Genomic DNA, 19485 nt, shown 5'->3' with positions numbered 1-19485 from the left:
TTTTTACATACTGAAACGTTATTTATTTAGTTCAAATTAAATTTGTCTTGATTTTGGGAGAAAATTGAAAATAAAATATAAAATAGAAGATATTTTGGTCTTGCAGACACTAATATAACTAAACCTAAATATAACTAAAATATATTTTAAGGAGTGTAAATTACTAGAAGATAAAATATAATACATTTTGATATTTTTAATTTGGTTCCATTAATTGTAGATAATTTTATATCAAATGGTTAGTAAGTAGTTACCTACCTTTTGCAACTTTTCCTCACGATCAATTGTTTCTTTTATTTTTGTCTTATAGTTGTTAAAAATTGTGTGAATTATAACTCTAAAATAGTAATATTGGTGTAAACGCTATTGGTTTATATTTATTGGCCTAATTAATTAACTTGTTATAAATAATTATAGTGGGTATACAAAATATTCTTATTGCTAGGATGTGATGCAAATACAATGTTGTTATGCTTCGGTGTAAATGATTAAAAGAAAACCCAAATAAGCTTATGATAGTTCACGATTATAGCTATATTACAGGAAAAGGTTTGGCAAATCATCACACAATCATGAAAAATTGATTTTTTTTATTGTAAATTTTCAACATTTATTTCAAAGTGTGAGCATTTTAATGTGTATGTATTTCAATAAAATTAAAAATTAATAAAAGGGGGAAACGCCCTTTTTAATTAGGGGTTCCTGGCCAGCTTAACATGATGAATATTAACTTTCTACTATGCTTAGTTTATTATAAAATTTTTTAAAAATAATGAAAGAACATTTTCTCATTTCAGAAATTATATTTCATCTATTACATTAGAGACATATCCTTTTTTAAGAATTTTATTTAGGAAACATGCCATTCATTGATCTTCAGTACCGTAAACTAACAGATCTGTATTAATCTCAACTATAAATATAAATTTATAGAAAAGTCTTGCCATTGGACAATTTATTTTTACATGAAAATGTGATTTTACTAATGGGAAGGAAAATTCCAGGGGGCAACATAATTATTTTTCAAACAACAACAAGGTTTCTGCCCATTTTCAGTTGGACCAGATCCTGTATCACCAGATTGTGGATTTCCATTATTTGCTGCATTTGGATTATATAGCTGATAGTTACTTCCTTGGTTATTGTACTGAGGATTTCCTTGAGGTGGTACCCAGGATGTATCTGAACTTCCAATTTGGGCATTTAAATAGTAATAAAAGGGTGCCGTCTCGCACTCTGTGCTGTACCAGTAATCACATGCCAAAATTTGTTGGTTGAAAATCGTGCCTGGGCCACATAAAAAACTGTCTTTCCTGCCATCATGGCACACATGATATACCTAGACAGAATAAAAAAATAAATTAATTAACTGCACAAGAAGAAAGTTTCTCTAACTGTCCTGCTCATAGAAAAATATAGCTATTTTTTTCAAAAGACACCGTAAATTTTAGTATCTATAAGTCATAATATTTATATAATTTGAGTTATGATCCTGATGAACATTAGCTTTGTGGCAGATTGAATAGAAAATATTACATTTTTTTTTCTGACAGCAAAAACTTTAAATTTCATTGTGCATACTTCATTATTATAGTTATGTTTAGAGAATTAAAACTATATATTTTGTTTTGAAATTGTGGAAATATGATTCTACAAATAATTCGGGTGGCGAAATGCTAATGTATGCTATTCAGAAATTCTAGTTTTATTCTAATATTTCTTCTAAATAATGTGAAAACATCGTATATATCTCCTTATTTCTTGGTCTCTTTTATAAATTTTTATGCCCCCCCCATCTTTTGTAACATCCAAATGCTATAAAATGCCTATATTTTATTCCTTACTCCAAAATATGCAGTTTTGGTATAAAAATCTAAGAAACATTTCAATTTCAATATTTTGATTAGAGTTGAGGGCATTAAAGTTTTCATTATTTCCCTTGGAGGTTCATGTAATGTAATATTGGAGATACAGTAACATATAATTTCACTCTGAATAGTGATGTATTTCTATAAAACGTAAAAGTTACCCTTTTATAAAATTAATTTTGAATAATTTAATAGCAATTTTTGAATTTGATTTTTCAATTCGATAATGAATTCGATTTTTGACTTGTTGTGAATAAGTTTTTAATATGGCAGTTTTATATAAGATATTACTAATTTTTAGTTAATTTATGATATTTCTAAATTAAATTTCTCAAATACTTTTCCTAAATTCCTTACTTTCTTTCATTAAAAGTTTTTATTGCTGTTAAACAATAAAAAAAAATCACGAAATGTATGGCTGAAAGATTATTTTCGTATTTATTTCAAGTTTTTAAAAAAAATTAATCTTTTTTATTTATTATCTTTGTTTATTTCTTATTTAAAGTAAACTCCCGATTACCCACAGATTTGAGAACAAAGGCAACCGTGGTAATTGAATTTTACAAGCAAAACAAGCAAACATACTTTTAAGCAGTTTCGTGACCGAAGACACTTTGAATTTTTAAACTTCCCTTTATTCGATCCCGGGAGGCATGATTTATATACCAGCAAATAGTGACGAGGCACATCAATCTGCAGCACTACATAAGAGCGAAAAGAGAAAAGAGCCAACGAAATATTTATCCCCATGATTATATACTTTGAGATTCTGATAGAGATTTCTTTACACGTTTTGATTTAGACAAGGGAAATTTAGATATCTTTTAAAAGAATTTGCTTAGACTGACTGATTTTTATCGCTCCACTCGGAGCGGGAGAACTGCTGATTTAAGAATTTTTTACAGAACTTCTGATGTATTAATTAAATTTAAAAAAAAAGTGGAGTTGTGTTAAGAAATAAGAGAACATTTTAGAATGAAGTTAATATGGGCTAAATTAAGATAAAACTTTGGAAATTAATTAGGATTTAAATTAGATTTTAAAATATCCTATATATATATAAATTGATTATTTAGATATGATTTTATAGTGCAAAACCGTATTTTTATATTTATGGATGAATTTTTTAAATAATATTTTTGGACTAACAACCATAGGTAGACGTGAGTTTACTGCATCTTCAAATTTTATGCTGTTGAAAAATTTTTCTGCAGGCAAAAGGTATTAGACACCGTTTCTAATGCCACTTTTCAACATTTCAGTGTTCTTTCAAGCCGGATGTATGGGGGGGGAGGGGAACATCGCACTGCCACTCTTAATGCGCAACAGGATTCAGTCCATCAAGATGTTTATTTTCTCTCTACAAAGAGAAGTATACCTCTTTCTTTGCGTTTACTTTCAAGACTGAATGCAGAAAAAGGAGAAATATGCTAAATTTTTGATGGATTTTATTATTAGCAAAATTAAATAGATTTGTGGTAAAATTTATACACTATAGAAACTCGGCTGTGTGCAGCTCCGCGTTGCATATACACAAACGTCCTCTTATTTTTCTTAAGATAAGAGAAATTGCTTTCAGACAGGGTATCTCAGTAACAGGGTAACTTTGATGGCTTGGAATAGCATATCATTACTGCGTTGGAAACGCTTGCCAAAATGGTAGGTGGCGTTGCACGTGCGAGGGATTCCCGAGCATTCTTGCCGAGACTTTTCGTTTCAGCATTCCATAGCAAGATTCAATAATCATAGCGAATAACATATTATATCATAATCAATGATTTCATTAATAGCGGGGAATCATTCCACCATCTTTTATATCTCCTTTTGATTTTTCGTTTTTTTAGAAAAAAGTGATGAAAGACAAGAGTCTTTTATTAATGTAAAAGTTTTGATTGTAGTTTTGTTTTGTTTGTAGTTGTGACTCCATTACTACATCAATGGTTATGATCACGTGGACAGTTTTGACGTTATTGAATTTTGTCCATGGAATGCTGAAATGAAGAGTCTCTGCTGGAAAACTCGGTATCAGTGCAATGTCTCCTACCGTTCTGGCAAACATTTTTGACACAGCATTACTATGTGATTTCCTGTCGTTTAGGTGTATACCTCACCTTTCCTAGTTGTTTGAAACAATGATGCTGTGAGACTCTGTATTCAGAGTGTCCAAATTAAACATATCCCAAAGGAATGTTTATATTTTGAGAATTATACATGATCAATAATGAAAGTGTTGCGCCTTCAATAAGATATTTCTACTAATTTATTTGTAATTTCAGTCAAAATTCACGTGCGTGCTTTGTTGAATGTTGGTGTGGGCCGCTTTTTACTTTAATCATTCACTGATTGCAAGTCAGCGTGGAGATGCGACTGTTTAATCTCCTAGATCTCTGAAGATACAGCAGATGGATATTTTATGGTTACGACTGCACTCAAATAACTGTCTAGTAGCAAATAGTTCGCACTTTGGATAATTTGAAATAACGTATCTCCGCAACAGATTTAATATCACCAACTACAGACTAGTTACTATTTGGACATCTTCAAAGCTCTGGTAATGTTCACGTTATTAACTTGCCAAAACCCTGAGGAATTGTCCTCCTTTTATGTATCTGAATTTTATAACACTTTTATACGCTTTTTCCAATATAATCTATTACTTGTAGATACTGAGTCAGCGCAACTCATATTTTAATTTATATTGGATTGTTAAGAAAGTTGTTTTTGTATATGATGATAAATGAAGTAGATTCCATCAAGTTGCTCATCATTTTATTTAGACATCGTAATACATCGACATTGCTATGGTAAGTGGTGGCCGGGAAAGAACTTTTTTTTTTTTTTTTTTTTTTTTGCATAACAAAAATAAATGACTTCCAGGACATATTATCAGTTTTTCGTTCTCTATTCGTATTAAGCTATTAATGTTTTGTCACTGGAGCGTTTTATGATTGTCGCCGGGGATATCTGTTTCACTGTTAGGGTTACGATATTCCAATGAGGCTTTGTATCAACGCCTTACACTCTGAGTAGATTATGCTGGTTTGGGCAAATAAATAAATATTCCTAGGAGGTAAGGTCGACAAAAGGAAAAAGAGCTAGTATTAGACAATTAGTTTTATGCGTAGTAAAGCTCTGGACAATATTGGGGTGAGGTATTAAGTCAAAACTAGAAAAAATATTTGAGTTAACAAGATGTAACAAGGCTAAATTCATATTAATTTTTTAAAAATGATACTAAACAGAAAGATTGATTTAAACATAATTTAAATTAGAACTAGCTGTGAGCGGTAGAAAATTCCATCACAATTTTTTTAATCACATTTGTTTTTCAAAATTTTGTTCATAGGAAAGGAAGTTATATACCTGACATTGAGCCTCCACATCAGCATACAGACCTCCTTCATATTCTTGATCACTGCATTTGAAATTGGTATTTGGAATTGATTTTAAGTCTGGATAATCGATTCCAGCAGTTCCTCGAAACATATTACTCAGGTCGCCTCCACCATTCGTATCTCCATTGCCTTCCCATCTCTTAGTCTAAAAAAAAAAAAAAAAAAAAAAAAAAGCTCATTTAGAAAACCAACAAACCAACTGTGTGCATATAGAATAATTAGATGGCGGAAGAGTCCAACACGAGGAATTTGGATAAGATAGTAAATAATGGAATTAAGAATCAATAATACTGTTCAAAAATTTTTCTTCTTGATTGTTGGAAAACTGGCTTTTCCACAGAATTTTTATGGTAATCAATACAAATAGTTCTGGCTTACCTATATACATTTTTTTAATACGCGAAAATGAGAGATTGTAAATATCTTTCCGATTAATATTAAACAGCATATAGTTAGTAATACACAATAATAAAAGGAAATATAAAGTAATAAAAAAGTTGTTAATAAAGTTGTAGACATAATTTTAATGTATCTTTAAACTTATCAAAAGCCTTCAGGTCTTTTTTATTTATAAAATTGATATTTCTTTTGGCTGGTTTAATCAATCTACTATTTTCTGAGTTTGATTGTTTTTTCTGGATGATGCTCATTGGTTTATTAGAAGATGCAGCTACATCTTGCGCACTACCTTGTTTTTGTTTTAATAATTCTTGGTGTTAAAAGCTTGGTGTCTTGAAATTTTATTCCAGTTTTATTTCTTATGAACGATAGCTAACAAGGAATTAAAAAAAAATTAAATTTAATTTGGTGTTTAATTTCTACGAGTCTTTATTTCATTATCGGAAAGTTTCTGAACAGCAATTATATTTGAAAGCAAGAAACCTATTTCTGACGATTTTATCGACATATCTTTGCAAACATTTCTTGAATGTTACATTTTATTCCGACTCTCTTTTTCTACTAATTGCATGGACTATAACAAGGCGGTGATTCCCGAATGAGATCTATGAATTTGAATACCTATTATCATTACATTTTCAGTCTTGAATGAGCTACTGGACGAATAAAGTCATCGAACAGTCTTCAACAAGACCCAGTGGAAATCATTAGTCTAAAAAATCATGGAATTTCAAAATGAATGTTCATGTTAAAGATCAATCTGGATCAAATTTGGTTAATTTCTTAAAATTTCAGTGAAATAAAAAGAAAGATATGCATTGTTTACATTAGCAATATGAGATTGACCTAATATTTGATCCTTAGTGAGGTAGTTCTTTTCAGGCGGAATTTTAAGCAAATAAAATTATATTTCAATAATTTATTGTGATGTAAATAAATTTGGATGTGAATATTGGAATGAAATTTGATACATGTATAAAAAAAAGGCATAATGAGTCGAATTACTAAAAAAGTTACCAAAATGGGACAATTTCGAGATACTAATTAATTGCCTTAATTATATTGGTTAATCAGTATAATCCTATATTACGACACTTAAGGTTTAATTCCCTCATTTTCTATCAAGCTTTAACTTTTCATCGGTTAACTCGATTACTCTATTTGTACCCCCCTTCCCCTGCTCAGTGAGCATGCTTGGCATGCGAATGCTTGAAATTTCGTACTCATTATATCACATGATGCTGCAGTTGATAAATCATCGATACACTTGAGATCTGGTGATGAGTTTCTGCTTAATGGTATGCATAACACTGAAAGTTGACTTGCTGTATCATTATATAAGTAATATCAACATATAAACTATGTGCTATATATAAACATTTTGTTAATCATTAAGAAGTTGAAAGACTTTTCTATATGATTACCTATACTTTTGAATTTTTAGAGAATAAAGCAAACACAATAGAATAATTTAATTTTAATTAATACGTCTACTGCCTTTCAAAAACAATCAATGGCAATATTATATATTTATTAAGAGAAAGAGCATTAGTTTCGTCTGAAATTTGATACAACTTTGATTTTTTCTGAAGTCATTTTGTATGACGTACTAAATTATATCTACTGCTATTCAAATGAACGGCATCAATGATTTAATTATAGCAAAAAATCTTATAAGATTAAGTGTTTGTGATGCAAGGCGAATGAATAAAGGTCATATATTACAAATAAATGACCTAAATGATATAAGCTAAATAAATATTTTGTTTGGCCGCCTTTCGCCGATAAGAATGCTTCTACATGATTGACACGGATAGGTAAAGAATTTGGTAGATGTCTTAAATTACATTTATGGTACTTGGAGAACTATTGTTAAACTTAACGTGACTCAAAAATTTGATTATTATTGAGTTTTAAAGTTTTAATTTAGAATTTTATGCTAAGATCGAGAGAGAAAAAAATATCAACTTACTCTTATTAACTTTGTTCTCAGCAAAGTGCCTGTTGCATCACCTGTATAGAGAAAGATATGATGTTGATAAAAATGATTGCAAATTTATTCGGTTTTTCTGTCACTAATTGTTCGATAAGAGTTTCAAATGAAACCAGTATGCTAGTAAATTATCAGGAATTCTTACAGTCATGAATATAATACAATAATACTGGGGAACAAGCATATATGAAAATAAATGTATTCTGATTATAAATAATAGAAAAAATTAACATTTTATAAAAAAGTTATAAGTAATACTTATACATAAACAATATTTCACAATGAAAACTATTTATAGGTTCAATACAAGATCCAATTGTCAACATGTCTTAGAAAATAAGTACATAAGAAACATAACTGATCAAATACTTTAGTCTCCAAATGTGATCTAATTTTTAAACAAACAGATAAAAAAAAAATCTCGCCTAAGTAAAAGCTTTTTTAAATCTCCCCATTTGTAGGTTTAATAATTATTTAAAAATTGTACACTGTTCGAATATATTTCCCCGGAAAATGGAATATTTTGCTGTTGAAAATATTCCATTTCTTTTTTTAACAATTTTATTAATGCTATGTATGGATTATCATATTATTCAGTGCTACTTCCATAGCGACCGCAGATCAGCTAATAAATGCAAAAAGTATACTTTAGGATATATGCCTAAATTCTTTGACACTTTTTAAAATTAAATATAAAATGAATTATTTGCTGTAGAAAAGGGTAGTTTGCATTAAAATTCTTCAATAACAATTCTTCCTTCACTAACACTAGTAAGGAAGTAACAATTCTTCCTTCACTAATAAAATAATTAAGTTCGTAATTTTCCCCATAGATGCATGAAAAGTGGCATCATATACCCGTATTAAAAATCCGTGGTTATTCAAATTCCCATAAAATAAATAATTGAAAAAGGTTATAATTGACTATTTCGTAATTTTTTTTATCCATGTAGTAAAGTAGCATGCCTTCAAACTTCTACTATATACAAAAATAGAGATCAAGGACATTATTTGTCACAGAACTTAGGATATAAATTCATTGATAATGGCAGAAACAGAAAGGGTTACTTTTTCACATTGATTCCATGTTAGAAGGAAAAAGACATGCTTGAAAGTCCACAGATGTCTCGTGCTCAAATTGTTCAAATGAAATATAAATTCGGTGAGCTTGGAGATTAGGGCCGAAATATCAAACAAAATAGGCCCCTGCAGATGTGAGGGTTTCAGCTTTTTTTTTTTTTTTTTTTTTTGGCGTTATATTCAGACAAATTTAATTTTGTACCTTTATTTAATTTACAAGCACTGTGCATTCGAATGTTTGGCCGTTCAACAGAAAATCAAATAAATTTTAAAATTTGAAGCCTTATTCTAAAAGTATTTCTAATTAATTATCTTTAAAATTTTTATATTATGTTATTTTAAAAGTTGCTTTATATTATGTTGTTTAAAAGATAAATAGGCTAAAAAGTATATAGTTTAATAAAGAAAGCTACTTAATAATTTACAGAATATGCAATCATTTTTTTAAAATAGTATTGCGATCGTGTTAAAGTAGTTAAATTTAATACTGATTTTTAATTTGCATTTCGATCTTTTTTTTCGCATCTGAAACCTTTTTGCCAATTCTCTTAAATGTGACAATCAAGTAAATAATTTGTTATTTCAGTTTGCCAATATTTGCTAGTTAAAAGTTTTATTTAAAGATGCAGCAGAAATCAATGAATAATATATGCTTTTGAAAGACACGGAAAAATGAGAATCCAGTCATTTACGTTGTCTAAGGGCCCCTAGAGAGCTTGATCTGGTCTGATGGAGGCAGCCACAAGGCTTACCGATTCCTCTTATGCATGCTGCTTTATATCCCACATAGTTACACCAATTAGCACATAACACATTGCATAGGATTTCCACCAGCTCAGGATATTATACTATATGTTTCACGACATTCTGTATACTATACATTTTCATGAAGATATCATAACAATATTGTTGGACATTTTGTGCTAGGAGGGTATTGCTTAGGATTGTCCCCATTCTTTCAGGAAAGCTGACGATAAATCCATTGGCTACTAGTTTTCTTTCTGAAAAGCAATAACTAATGTCATCTTAGCTGCTGATTTGCTTTTCATGGTGTGTTTCTCGCATTATGAATAATATACTACCTTAGACTTTTTGTCGAATATTGTTCTCTCTGTTTACTATCATCCGTTTTAGTTGTAAAAGTTTGCTCCAACCATGCATATGATCTAGGTACTTCTTAAAATGTTACCGTTGCTTCTTTACAGAGATATTTGTTTCGTAATTTCCTGTTTGAAATACTTTTTACTATCTTGAAATAGTACATACATTTGATGTATTGATTTCCAATATTTATTTAAGCTCTCATGGAAAATAATATAATTTAAATTATTATTATTTGTTTATTATTTAAGCCAAAAATTGTAGTTTCAAGTCAACACTTTTTTTTAAAAGTATGCCTTATTGATACCCCAACTTTGAAATAGTCATTCTTGTTTTGAAGATAAAAATTCTTATTAAGTGCAGTCTCCCTCTCGCCAATGTGTGCTGCATGTGTTTTAAGTTATCTTAATAGAAAAACATTAACTGTGGTTTAATCTAAATCCCCAATAATGTTGTTATTAAATATTATTACTAAATTTGCATGTTTATGAGTTAATCATTTTGATGGTATGAACATTAAATTAAAAATTTATCAGAAACAAAGAATATCTTGGTTTAGTTAAATTCAACAGAACTTGAATAATTGAAGAGTGAAGGGATTAAAGTAAAAATTCGTATGTAACAAAGCTAGGCTCTGTTAACATTTTGTTAAATTAAAAATTCAAAGGACAAGAGAAAAATTCAAATTACTAAAGACTTCAAATTCAGAATGTTCGAATTTCCTTATAATAAAAATTAGGTAAGCAGTTTTTGAAAAAAATATGATAATTTAATTTTCTTGATGAAGGATATCTAATAAATACTGTTTTCTTATTTTTGTCAAATGCAGATTTAGCCTTTTGCGGCTCTGGGCAGTGAATTCCTCTTTTAAGGAACTGGATAATGAAATTTCCAATTTCTACATTTTAAAGTTAATTACAAAGTTTATAATTCTTTGGTCAATTTTTTATTTTAGTAAATTTTTGAAAATATGTGTGATTATATTTACTTATTATAACTCGTATTCCATGACATGACTTTTTTTGAGTTTCTTAAATAAAAAATTCAATGATATCCACGTTTGTGCTTAGTAATATTTAAGCAGACAATTGGTTATAAATGTGGCAATACAAAAGAGAACATAATGAAATAGACAGAAATCTAACACATTATATTTGACAAAGTTAAAATATTACCCTCATATTTTATAGTTCACAGAATAAGACAAATTTATTTGACAACTAGGCTTATAACATTTTTTAATAAACCTTAGAACGATCCTAGGCAGCTACCTAGTTTGCCTAGTCCGAAATCTGTCACTGTTTTATATTAATTTAATAGTCTTTAATTTCTAGGCAAAAATGATAAGTAAAGCATTTTGAGGAGCCTTGTGGGTTTTGCAATCAAATCATATCTAAATAATATATATATATATATATATAATGATATTTTAAACTCTAATTTCATTTCTAATTAATTCAACTGAAGTTTTGTAAAAATTATTGCGTCAACGTTTTTCCACGTGCTGAGTGAAGGCATAGAGAAGCGCTGATATAAACAGATTCTTCTAAAGAATCCCTTTGTTTGTCTTATCAAGGTCGCCACGTGTGAGAGATTCCAATCATAATCGACACGTGTCAGAAATCTCATGTTATATAAGATCAGGTATAAAATGTTCATCAGCTTTCCATCAATTATTTTTTTCGCTCTGTGTTGTGTGTGTGCTCGTGGCTCCACACAATAATTATGCCTTACCGGGATGGATTAAAGAGAATAAAGCGAACTTAAAAATGCAAAGTGTCTTTTCTATCGTCGAACTGCACTTCTGATTCAAAAATTATATGCTTATATATATATATATATATATATATATATATATATATATATATATATATATATATATATATATATATATATATATATATATATATATATATATATATATATATATAAACTTTCTCCACAATATAGGAAGTGAGACTGTTTGATATCTTACACTTCTTTTTTAAAATGTTGTAACATTTCTGCTTTAAAAGAATCAGAAATGTTTTAAAATTTTGACAGAAAAGCAATAAAATTAAATTTAACAGCTTTGGTAGCGAATATTAAAAAAAAAATCTTTACCATACCGTTAGTAAAATATATGTTCGTGTTGCTTGTTGCAGACAATTAATTTATTATTCTTTTTTTATCTGGTGTAAATAATTATCCTGTTATTATAGCCACAGAATTTCAGGGTTTATGCCAAATAATGTTTGGCAGAAAGACTAATTGAGATGACATTCGATAGTCATTAGAAAATTTTAATAATCTAATCCAGCCAACAATTTTAACAAAACAATATCTTGGTTTAGTTTTTTTCAAATGCATGAAAGAAGAAATGCTATTCGTATAAATATGTATATATATCGAGTGCTCCAAAATGGCGTTCACAAAATAAAGAATAAGTTTTTAGTATAGTCTACTGAAACTACATCGAATTCTTAAAAGTATTAGCAAAATATAGGTATAATTATAACAAACATTTTTTATATTATTCATAATTTTGGTAAATATAGCCTGTTTTTCTGTATGGTGCGTTAAGCGCAATGATTTTTTAAACGAATTTTTCTAAAAACTTAGAAATGTTTGCTGATTGAATTTTGGTGTTTTTCAGTAGAATAAATAACTGATATTTTCACAGGTCTTTAAATTATATTAAAGATGAAATTTTTAAATTATGTTTAAAAAATTTCTAATGATTTGTGTGTTTAAATATTCTAATGAGTTATGATTTTTAAAATTCTAAATTCTGATGGTGATTTCATGTTTTGAAACTTTGATGAATGAAATTGTAATCAACCATTAGAGTTACTTGGGTATGCTGTTTTGAATCTATTTCCTTTTAAATTTGGATTCTGAAGAATCTAAATTTTATCCGAAAACCTTTTTTTACTGAAACGGAAAATGTTAATAATTTACTTATAAAAAATTCAAAAAGACCTTGTGCGTCACGCTTTTGTAAAACGAGTTTTCTAAAAAGATTTCGTTGAAAAATTTTGACTTGGGAAATAGAAAGGAATATTGTGGTGAAACCTTATAAGCCAGTTAACAGCTACGCTACCCGAGCATTGCTTTTGTATTGTGGTCATGTTACTGGGCTGCGAACCACAATGTCCCAGGTTCTATCCTCGTCATCGCCAACCCGCTACATTGGTGACCTCGGATGATGAACCTTCAACCTTCGTACAGCTGTTGTGGCACCATCTACCCACAGCAAACCAAAGTCATCAGACTCACTTAAAGCAGCAACAGCATCAGCAACCATTCACCCACACACGCTCATCATAACGCTTGGCGCTACTCAAATAGGTACAGGCGCATTAGAATCAACAGCTAATACATCACCACTCAACAGCCATATCGTTCGTCTCACCTCCGACTCACTGGAGGGAGAGTCTTTGGTGAAAGCTTATAAGCCAGTTAACAGCTACCCTACCCGAGCAATTGCTTTTGTATTGTGGTCATGTTACTGGGCTGCGAACCACAATGTTCCAGGTTCTAACCTCGCTCATAGCATCAGCTACAATACCATCGACTATTCTGTTTACTCTTGAGTGCACCTTTTACATTTTGTACAACTATGTACGCGTGACTTTTCTTCGCTGATGGCGAGCAAGTCCAAGCTTCTCATTAATTGTTAAAACTTTAATTTTGATCATCCTATAGTTTTAAACAATGACTATTGATTCACATTTTTACGTAAAAACAAGTGCACGTAACACATTAATATTATAATTTTTTTGATAAAATTAGCTGGTCTAAGTTAAGGAATTATTGATTAGAGTACCTGTGAAATTATTAATTAATCATTTTATTAATTTCTTAATTCTTCTATATATGAATAAAATGTTTTTTGAATGAAATTAATGAATTTTTTATGTGTTAATATTTTGTTTATGCATTATTTTAAAATTCTTTTGTTTTTGGGAGTCGTGAATTTTTTTTTAAAGAGAATAAGAGGTTAGTGAGGCACAACATTTTGGGAAGCTATTATTTTATAATATAAACCAATCACTAAAAAAACGAATCTTAAAAAAAATGTTAATAAAAATAAAATAACTTACTCAAAATGAAAGAAATTGCGAAGATGATCCACGATATAGAAACCATTTTCTTTTTTCTTTTTTTCTGATTCTAAATAGAGAGAAAAGGAAAATTTTCTTTATATAAATTTAAAATGTATTTCATCAATAATTTTTGAAAAATGTATATTTATTTAAGAAAAGGCAAACATGGTCTTGGAATTGGTGGAATATTTGAATCAGTACCAGTTCTGCTGATGCTTCCGATGGGACATTCTATTGATTTAAGAATCTCTGGAGCAGTTCATTATCAAATGCCATGAAATGATTCTTTCTTTTCTGAATCAAATCATAGTTAGATGGCTCAAATCTGGTTAAAGCAAGTTCCAATCCCTGAGGTCAAGAAATTCTGTCACGGATTGTTATCGAACTCCTCTAGAGATTCTTAAATCAATAAATGTCTCCATCCGAAGCATCAGTAGAATTGGTATTGATTTAGGCATTCCCCTAATTCCACGTTGCTGGAAGCAATTATACAAAGCTCTGACATCTACTTTGAAGCATTAAGGGCCTTAGAAAATACTTACTTAGATTGTATTAGATGTGATTATATTGTTCTGGCTATTGAATTTCCAACCCTTGTAATATGATACAAGTTCATATCAGCAAGCTGTAGAATTTTTTATTTCTCATTTGAACAATAAGAAAGGATATGTATATTATTTCGAGTATTTTAAGTGCCGATGAAAGGAAAGGGCAACTGAAAGAAATTGATCCTTAATGAATGATATAAATGGCTATTTTCATATGAATATATTTCAGGTTTCTCAATAATTTTTCTAGTTTGGAGTGACAACTTCGCTTCAAAAAGAAAAAAAAAAAGGTATATTTAGAGATGCTAAATGCATTTAATATTATGCATTATCCAGCTCTGACAAGTTGAAGGCGCACCTCCAGCCTCAGGTAGATGAGTACTCTTACTGATTGGAGGAAAAGTACAAAACGGAAACGGAAAAGTACAAAGTCAGCAAAATATAATAGATTGTAATAAATATGGTTGCGTTGACGTCTCCTAAGTTTTCAAAATAGAGCAGAAAAAAAAAATCCAAGTTTCTTTTAAAAGTAAAAATTATTGCATAATAGATAAATTGATTTTTTGTCGGATGACTTGCATTGAAACTGACAATAGTTTGTTTCCACTTATCAATGCAAAATAAAAATATTACGTTTTCATTCAATGAAACCTGATTTTAAAATTCACTTTTAATAATTTATGTTTACGAATTTTTTATCAGTTCTGCTAAATGATGCAAATTCATTTCTAACGATTTTAGAATAAATCTTTTGATCTAAAAGCCCATAAAATGCTGTAATCAGCGTAGGAAGACTAAAATTAAAGCATATTTATAACAAATTAAAGGAGTAAAGATAAAAGAAAAGAAAAACATTGTGAGGTTACATTGTTTAAAAATAAGGAAATATCTCTCATGACAGGTCTATGCGATAATGATGGATGGTAACCTTAGTCAACCGAGTAGTTTTTTTGACTTTAGCGGAAGTATTACAAGAAAAGGAAGAGTTAATTGATATTATTATGAAGTTTTTATTTTTCGATAGCATCAATGTAGCAACGCTCATTGTATATTGACCAATATAGAGATTTTTTTTTCTGTTCATCTGATTGTTTATTATAACTATAGTGATCAATCGATAGGATTGGTATGTCGTATTTTGCTTGGGTATGTATTGGGTGTTGTAATCATAGAAATGATTCGATGTCGTGTAAGATATCCTTTATTAGAGTTGGAATAAATTTTCAATATATAAAGGGTTGCAGTAGTATGGTGCTAGGTAGCTTTGAATGGGCGTTTGCACTTTAATTGGGCGTATATAGTGAGATGGATCGTAGATTCACTGTGATTCATTTTAGGGAAGATTCACTGTGTGCGTTGGCTTGACGCAAGTTAAATCTGTCGATGTCATACGTTTCTTTGTAGGTATAGTGTAAGTGAAAATTTGGAGTAGGGAGTGTCGTTCTCTTCATCTGATCAAGATTATTTAAAAATAGTCCTCATGCAGCTCCAAAGCATTGTGTAACTAAACACTTCCTTAATCTAACTAATTAAACAAATATCGATGCATACCGTATTTATGACAGTTTCATTAATTGAAGTTTAGATTATATGGTGATTCTTAAAGACTTACAAATTAAATAGAGAATCTTAAAAACATAAAGTTTAAGCGTGACTTTTAATGATGATTAATATTGACTACTTTCTTACAGGTTCACTAAGCAATAAGGTGTTTCATTAATGATCAAACAGATCAAACTTATAATTATTTAACTTATTTGAGGTTTGAACATTTTTATTTTTATTTTTTATTTTCTAGTATACGAAAAGAACGTATTGTATTTGTCAAAAATTTTTAATGCAAGATTTTAATGAAATCTCACATTTAAGTTCTCTTTAAGTTAAAAAAAAACAACTATTTTTATAATTACGTCTGTGAACTCAATAACTCAAAAATGCATAAATTCGAAGGTTAAAATTTGTAGATCTTTTCCCAAAAATTCTAAATCAAATTTTTATCGAAATTCGTCAAAAATATGTCTTGTCTATTTGTCCGTTTGTAACTCAAAAACACAGAAAACTAGATGGATGATACTTGACATATGGATTTATCATCAAAATTTGGGTCAAATCTGTCAACTGGTTGATTCTTTATCTTGTCATGTGAACATGATAGCCTAAAAACGCAAAATGCTTGGAAAATGAAATTTGAAAATTGACATTAAACTGTTGATCTGTCAGATTCGGACCTAATAGGCCAACAGAAAGAGGTCTACAATTCATACTCAGTTCTCTTAAATATAAAACGGAACTAAACACAAAACGCATTTTATTGCGGGACAATTCGAGAAAGTCGAGCTCTCTTGCTGGTTTAAAAAATAAACTTATTTAATATCAACCGAATGGTGATAGTTTTTGTTTTCTTTTAGTCTATGATTTTGTCATGGCAATAAATTTGTTTAGCGTTGCTTTATCCAAGTTTAACGCTTTCCTTTTTATTTTCAAACTTTTTGTGCTGCATTTTTAAAATTTATTATTGCATATATCAAGTTTTAGGTTACAATAATCCTTTGTATACCAAACCACAGTAGTTAAAGCTGTATATATCAAGGAATAACCAGCAATTCGTTTTATGACTTTTCAGTCAAGGCTATCAAGTTATCTGATGTATTGTATGACAACAAAAGATGTCTAAGCATTTAGTACCTTCTCTCTCTATTTTGTTGGATGAGACAATTTCAAAATCATTTTTCTCTTTAACTTTTGAACTTTTAAAGATATTCTGCTGTTACTTGTATCTTGAGAATTAAACAATTATTTAAGTTATTCTCCTAGAAAACGACCATGGGAGTTCAATTAACATCATTCTTCATAAATTAAAATTAAATATTTATTTCTATCCCAAATATTCCCAAGATTTTTTCCACTTTTTGAACCTGGAAATGTTTTTTTCCCTCTTTTAATTTTAGACAGTAAATTATAGCCTGTTTCAAATAAAATTAGTAATAAATTAATTTTAACGTAAACGATGCTTATCTGATGTGCTCTTATCATGACAGATATTTGTCGACGAGGTTTTTTTCATATTTACTTTGCGCGCTTGTTAATGAAGAGTTTTTATTTTTTTATTTCCTAAAGAAGAAATGAGTACACGAGCAATCTCAGTCACGATAAATGACAAATTTAAGGAAATAAATACAATTTTTAATTGTTCTTCCGTAACGCTGTCATTTGCGTTTCAGTTTATCATGACAAATCTATTAATAGAGACAGCAGTGAAAACAAATTTACAGTGACATGTTGAATATTTATTAAATTCTGGAATTATCGATCAAAGGTAGTAAGTTCTTTACTAAATTTATAAGGGAAAGATTCATAAATAAAAATTGGCGGTTGATAGTTTGCAGGTACCGTCAATTATTTCTTTCTTTCTTCAAGTTGATATTCAGAAAGGACATTTATTTTTGGATAGATGATGCGTCTTTCTTTTCGGTCTCATGCAAAGTAATTTTAATTTTTAGTTTATTATCAGAATACGTTAAAAATTCTTTGATAGAAGTTGAATATTTTTACTTATGATGTACAATTTTATGGTACAATCCTTTATATGAGATTTCACCTTGTTTCAAAGATTCAATAGACAGAAATGAATTGCGCCATTACTCATATTTCAAAGTTATTAATTATCTATATTATTTTACCATAAGCTTGACACTGATTTGTCTCTGCATTACATTGGCAAATCATTTTACGAGTATGTACTAAGCTTGCTTTTAGTACTTTTATGAGAAGATTTCATTAAATATCAAACAATTAATGATATACATAATTACGTGTTTATCATGACATATAATAAACATCTGAGCCTAATATAATTATTTAAATTGTAGATATTATGAACTGATGATTCATTTTTGCTCAAAGGTAGGATCAATTATTTTAAGTAAAATGAATTAGTATTTATAATGATAAAAACTAAATTGCCTTTTATAATACGGAGTAACATATCTATATATATGGGGAAGTAGAGGGATTTTTTTCAACTATTTTTTTTCCTTGTCATTTTATTATAGTTTTTCATATCAGCGTTCAATGATATGATATATTATTTATATAGAAATATTATTATGTTATAAATAATATTTATATCATAATAAATATTATTTAAAAAGTAATAAAAACCAATCTCTAAATATAGGTATTCCCTTTTTTTAGTCTACAAAGTATAAATTTCAAATTACCATGAAAGAATGTTTATTGTTCTTGAAACAAAATTAGTAAAATAAATACTATTTGATTAATATTTTTGCCATTCTTTCAATAACTTTAAAATCAAGTAATCTTATATATTTAAAAAACACGCTTTCTTGCATAATATGGTAAAGTATTAAAATGTGCAAGTTTACAAAATGTGCTCTAAGAAACTTATATAAATTATAAAAATATAATTTAAATTCAATTACAGCTCCTTTATTTACGGTAAAATGAGAGATTGAAGGGAAAAGTCAGATATCCATGCCATAATTTTTATGACGAGGTGTGTCATTTTAAAACTAGTTAAAAAATTTAAAATATATTTTTTTCACAATTTGAATATGGAGGTATCTTTCAAAGGAAAAAAAAATGATTTTAAGTTTAAATTTTTGAAAAGTAAATTTCGAACATTGTAAATAAGAAAAACGCCTCTGTACTCACCTGTTCAGTGGAGTGAAAAATCGTGATTACATCTAAGATACTTATGTGAAGTTTTAAAGCTCAGTCGGGGAAGCAAAGTGAACCGGTTGATGTGAGGTTTTTACCAAAGGTCATGGTCTTGACCATGACATCAGCTGAAGACTGTCATCATCGTATTTACGACTTACGAAATGAAAAGGAAATAACAAAAGTATATACCACAAAAAAGCGTTTTTTTTGTTGCATCTTCGTCTGTTTTCCCTTTCTTTTGAGGTGATTTAAGTGATCTCATCTTCAATTGTTTAATCAGCCATTGAATTTAATTTGTTGTGGCATTGAATCAAACACAGTGAATCGATG

At 29.0% G+C, this 19485-nt stretch overlaps 1 protein-coding gene across 1 annotated transcript; it reads right to left on the bottom strand.

Annotated features, from left to right (window-relative positions):
• Nucleotides 1–575: 575 nt before the first annotated feature.
• Nucleotides 576–19266, bottom strand: LOC129958117 (uncharacterized). The gene is made up of 5 exons (XM_056070314.1): nt 19147–19266; nt 13922–13991; nt 7635–7675; nt 5232–5408; nt 576–1339 (listed from the first exon to the last, which is right to left on the bottom strand). Exons 2-5 carry the CDS (start codon nt 13965–13967, stop codon nt 983–985), a joined length of 621 nt encoding a protein of 206 aa, XP_055926289.1. The 5' UTR covers nt 13968–13991; nt 19147–19266; the 3' UTR covers nt 576–982.
• Between the last annotated feature and the right edge of the window lie 219 nt (nt 19267–19485).

The sequence above is a fragment of the Argiope bruennichi genome, chromosome X1, assembly GCF_947563725.1.
Source record: "Argiope bruennichi chromosome X1, qqArgBrue1.1, whole genome shotgun sequence".
NCBI lineage: Eukaryota > Metazoa > Arthropoda > Arachnida > Araneae > Araneidae > Argiope > Argiope bruennichi.
This window is presented reverse-complemented; position numbering and strand designations above follow the sequence as displayed.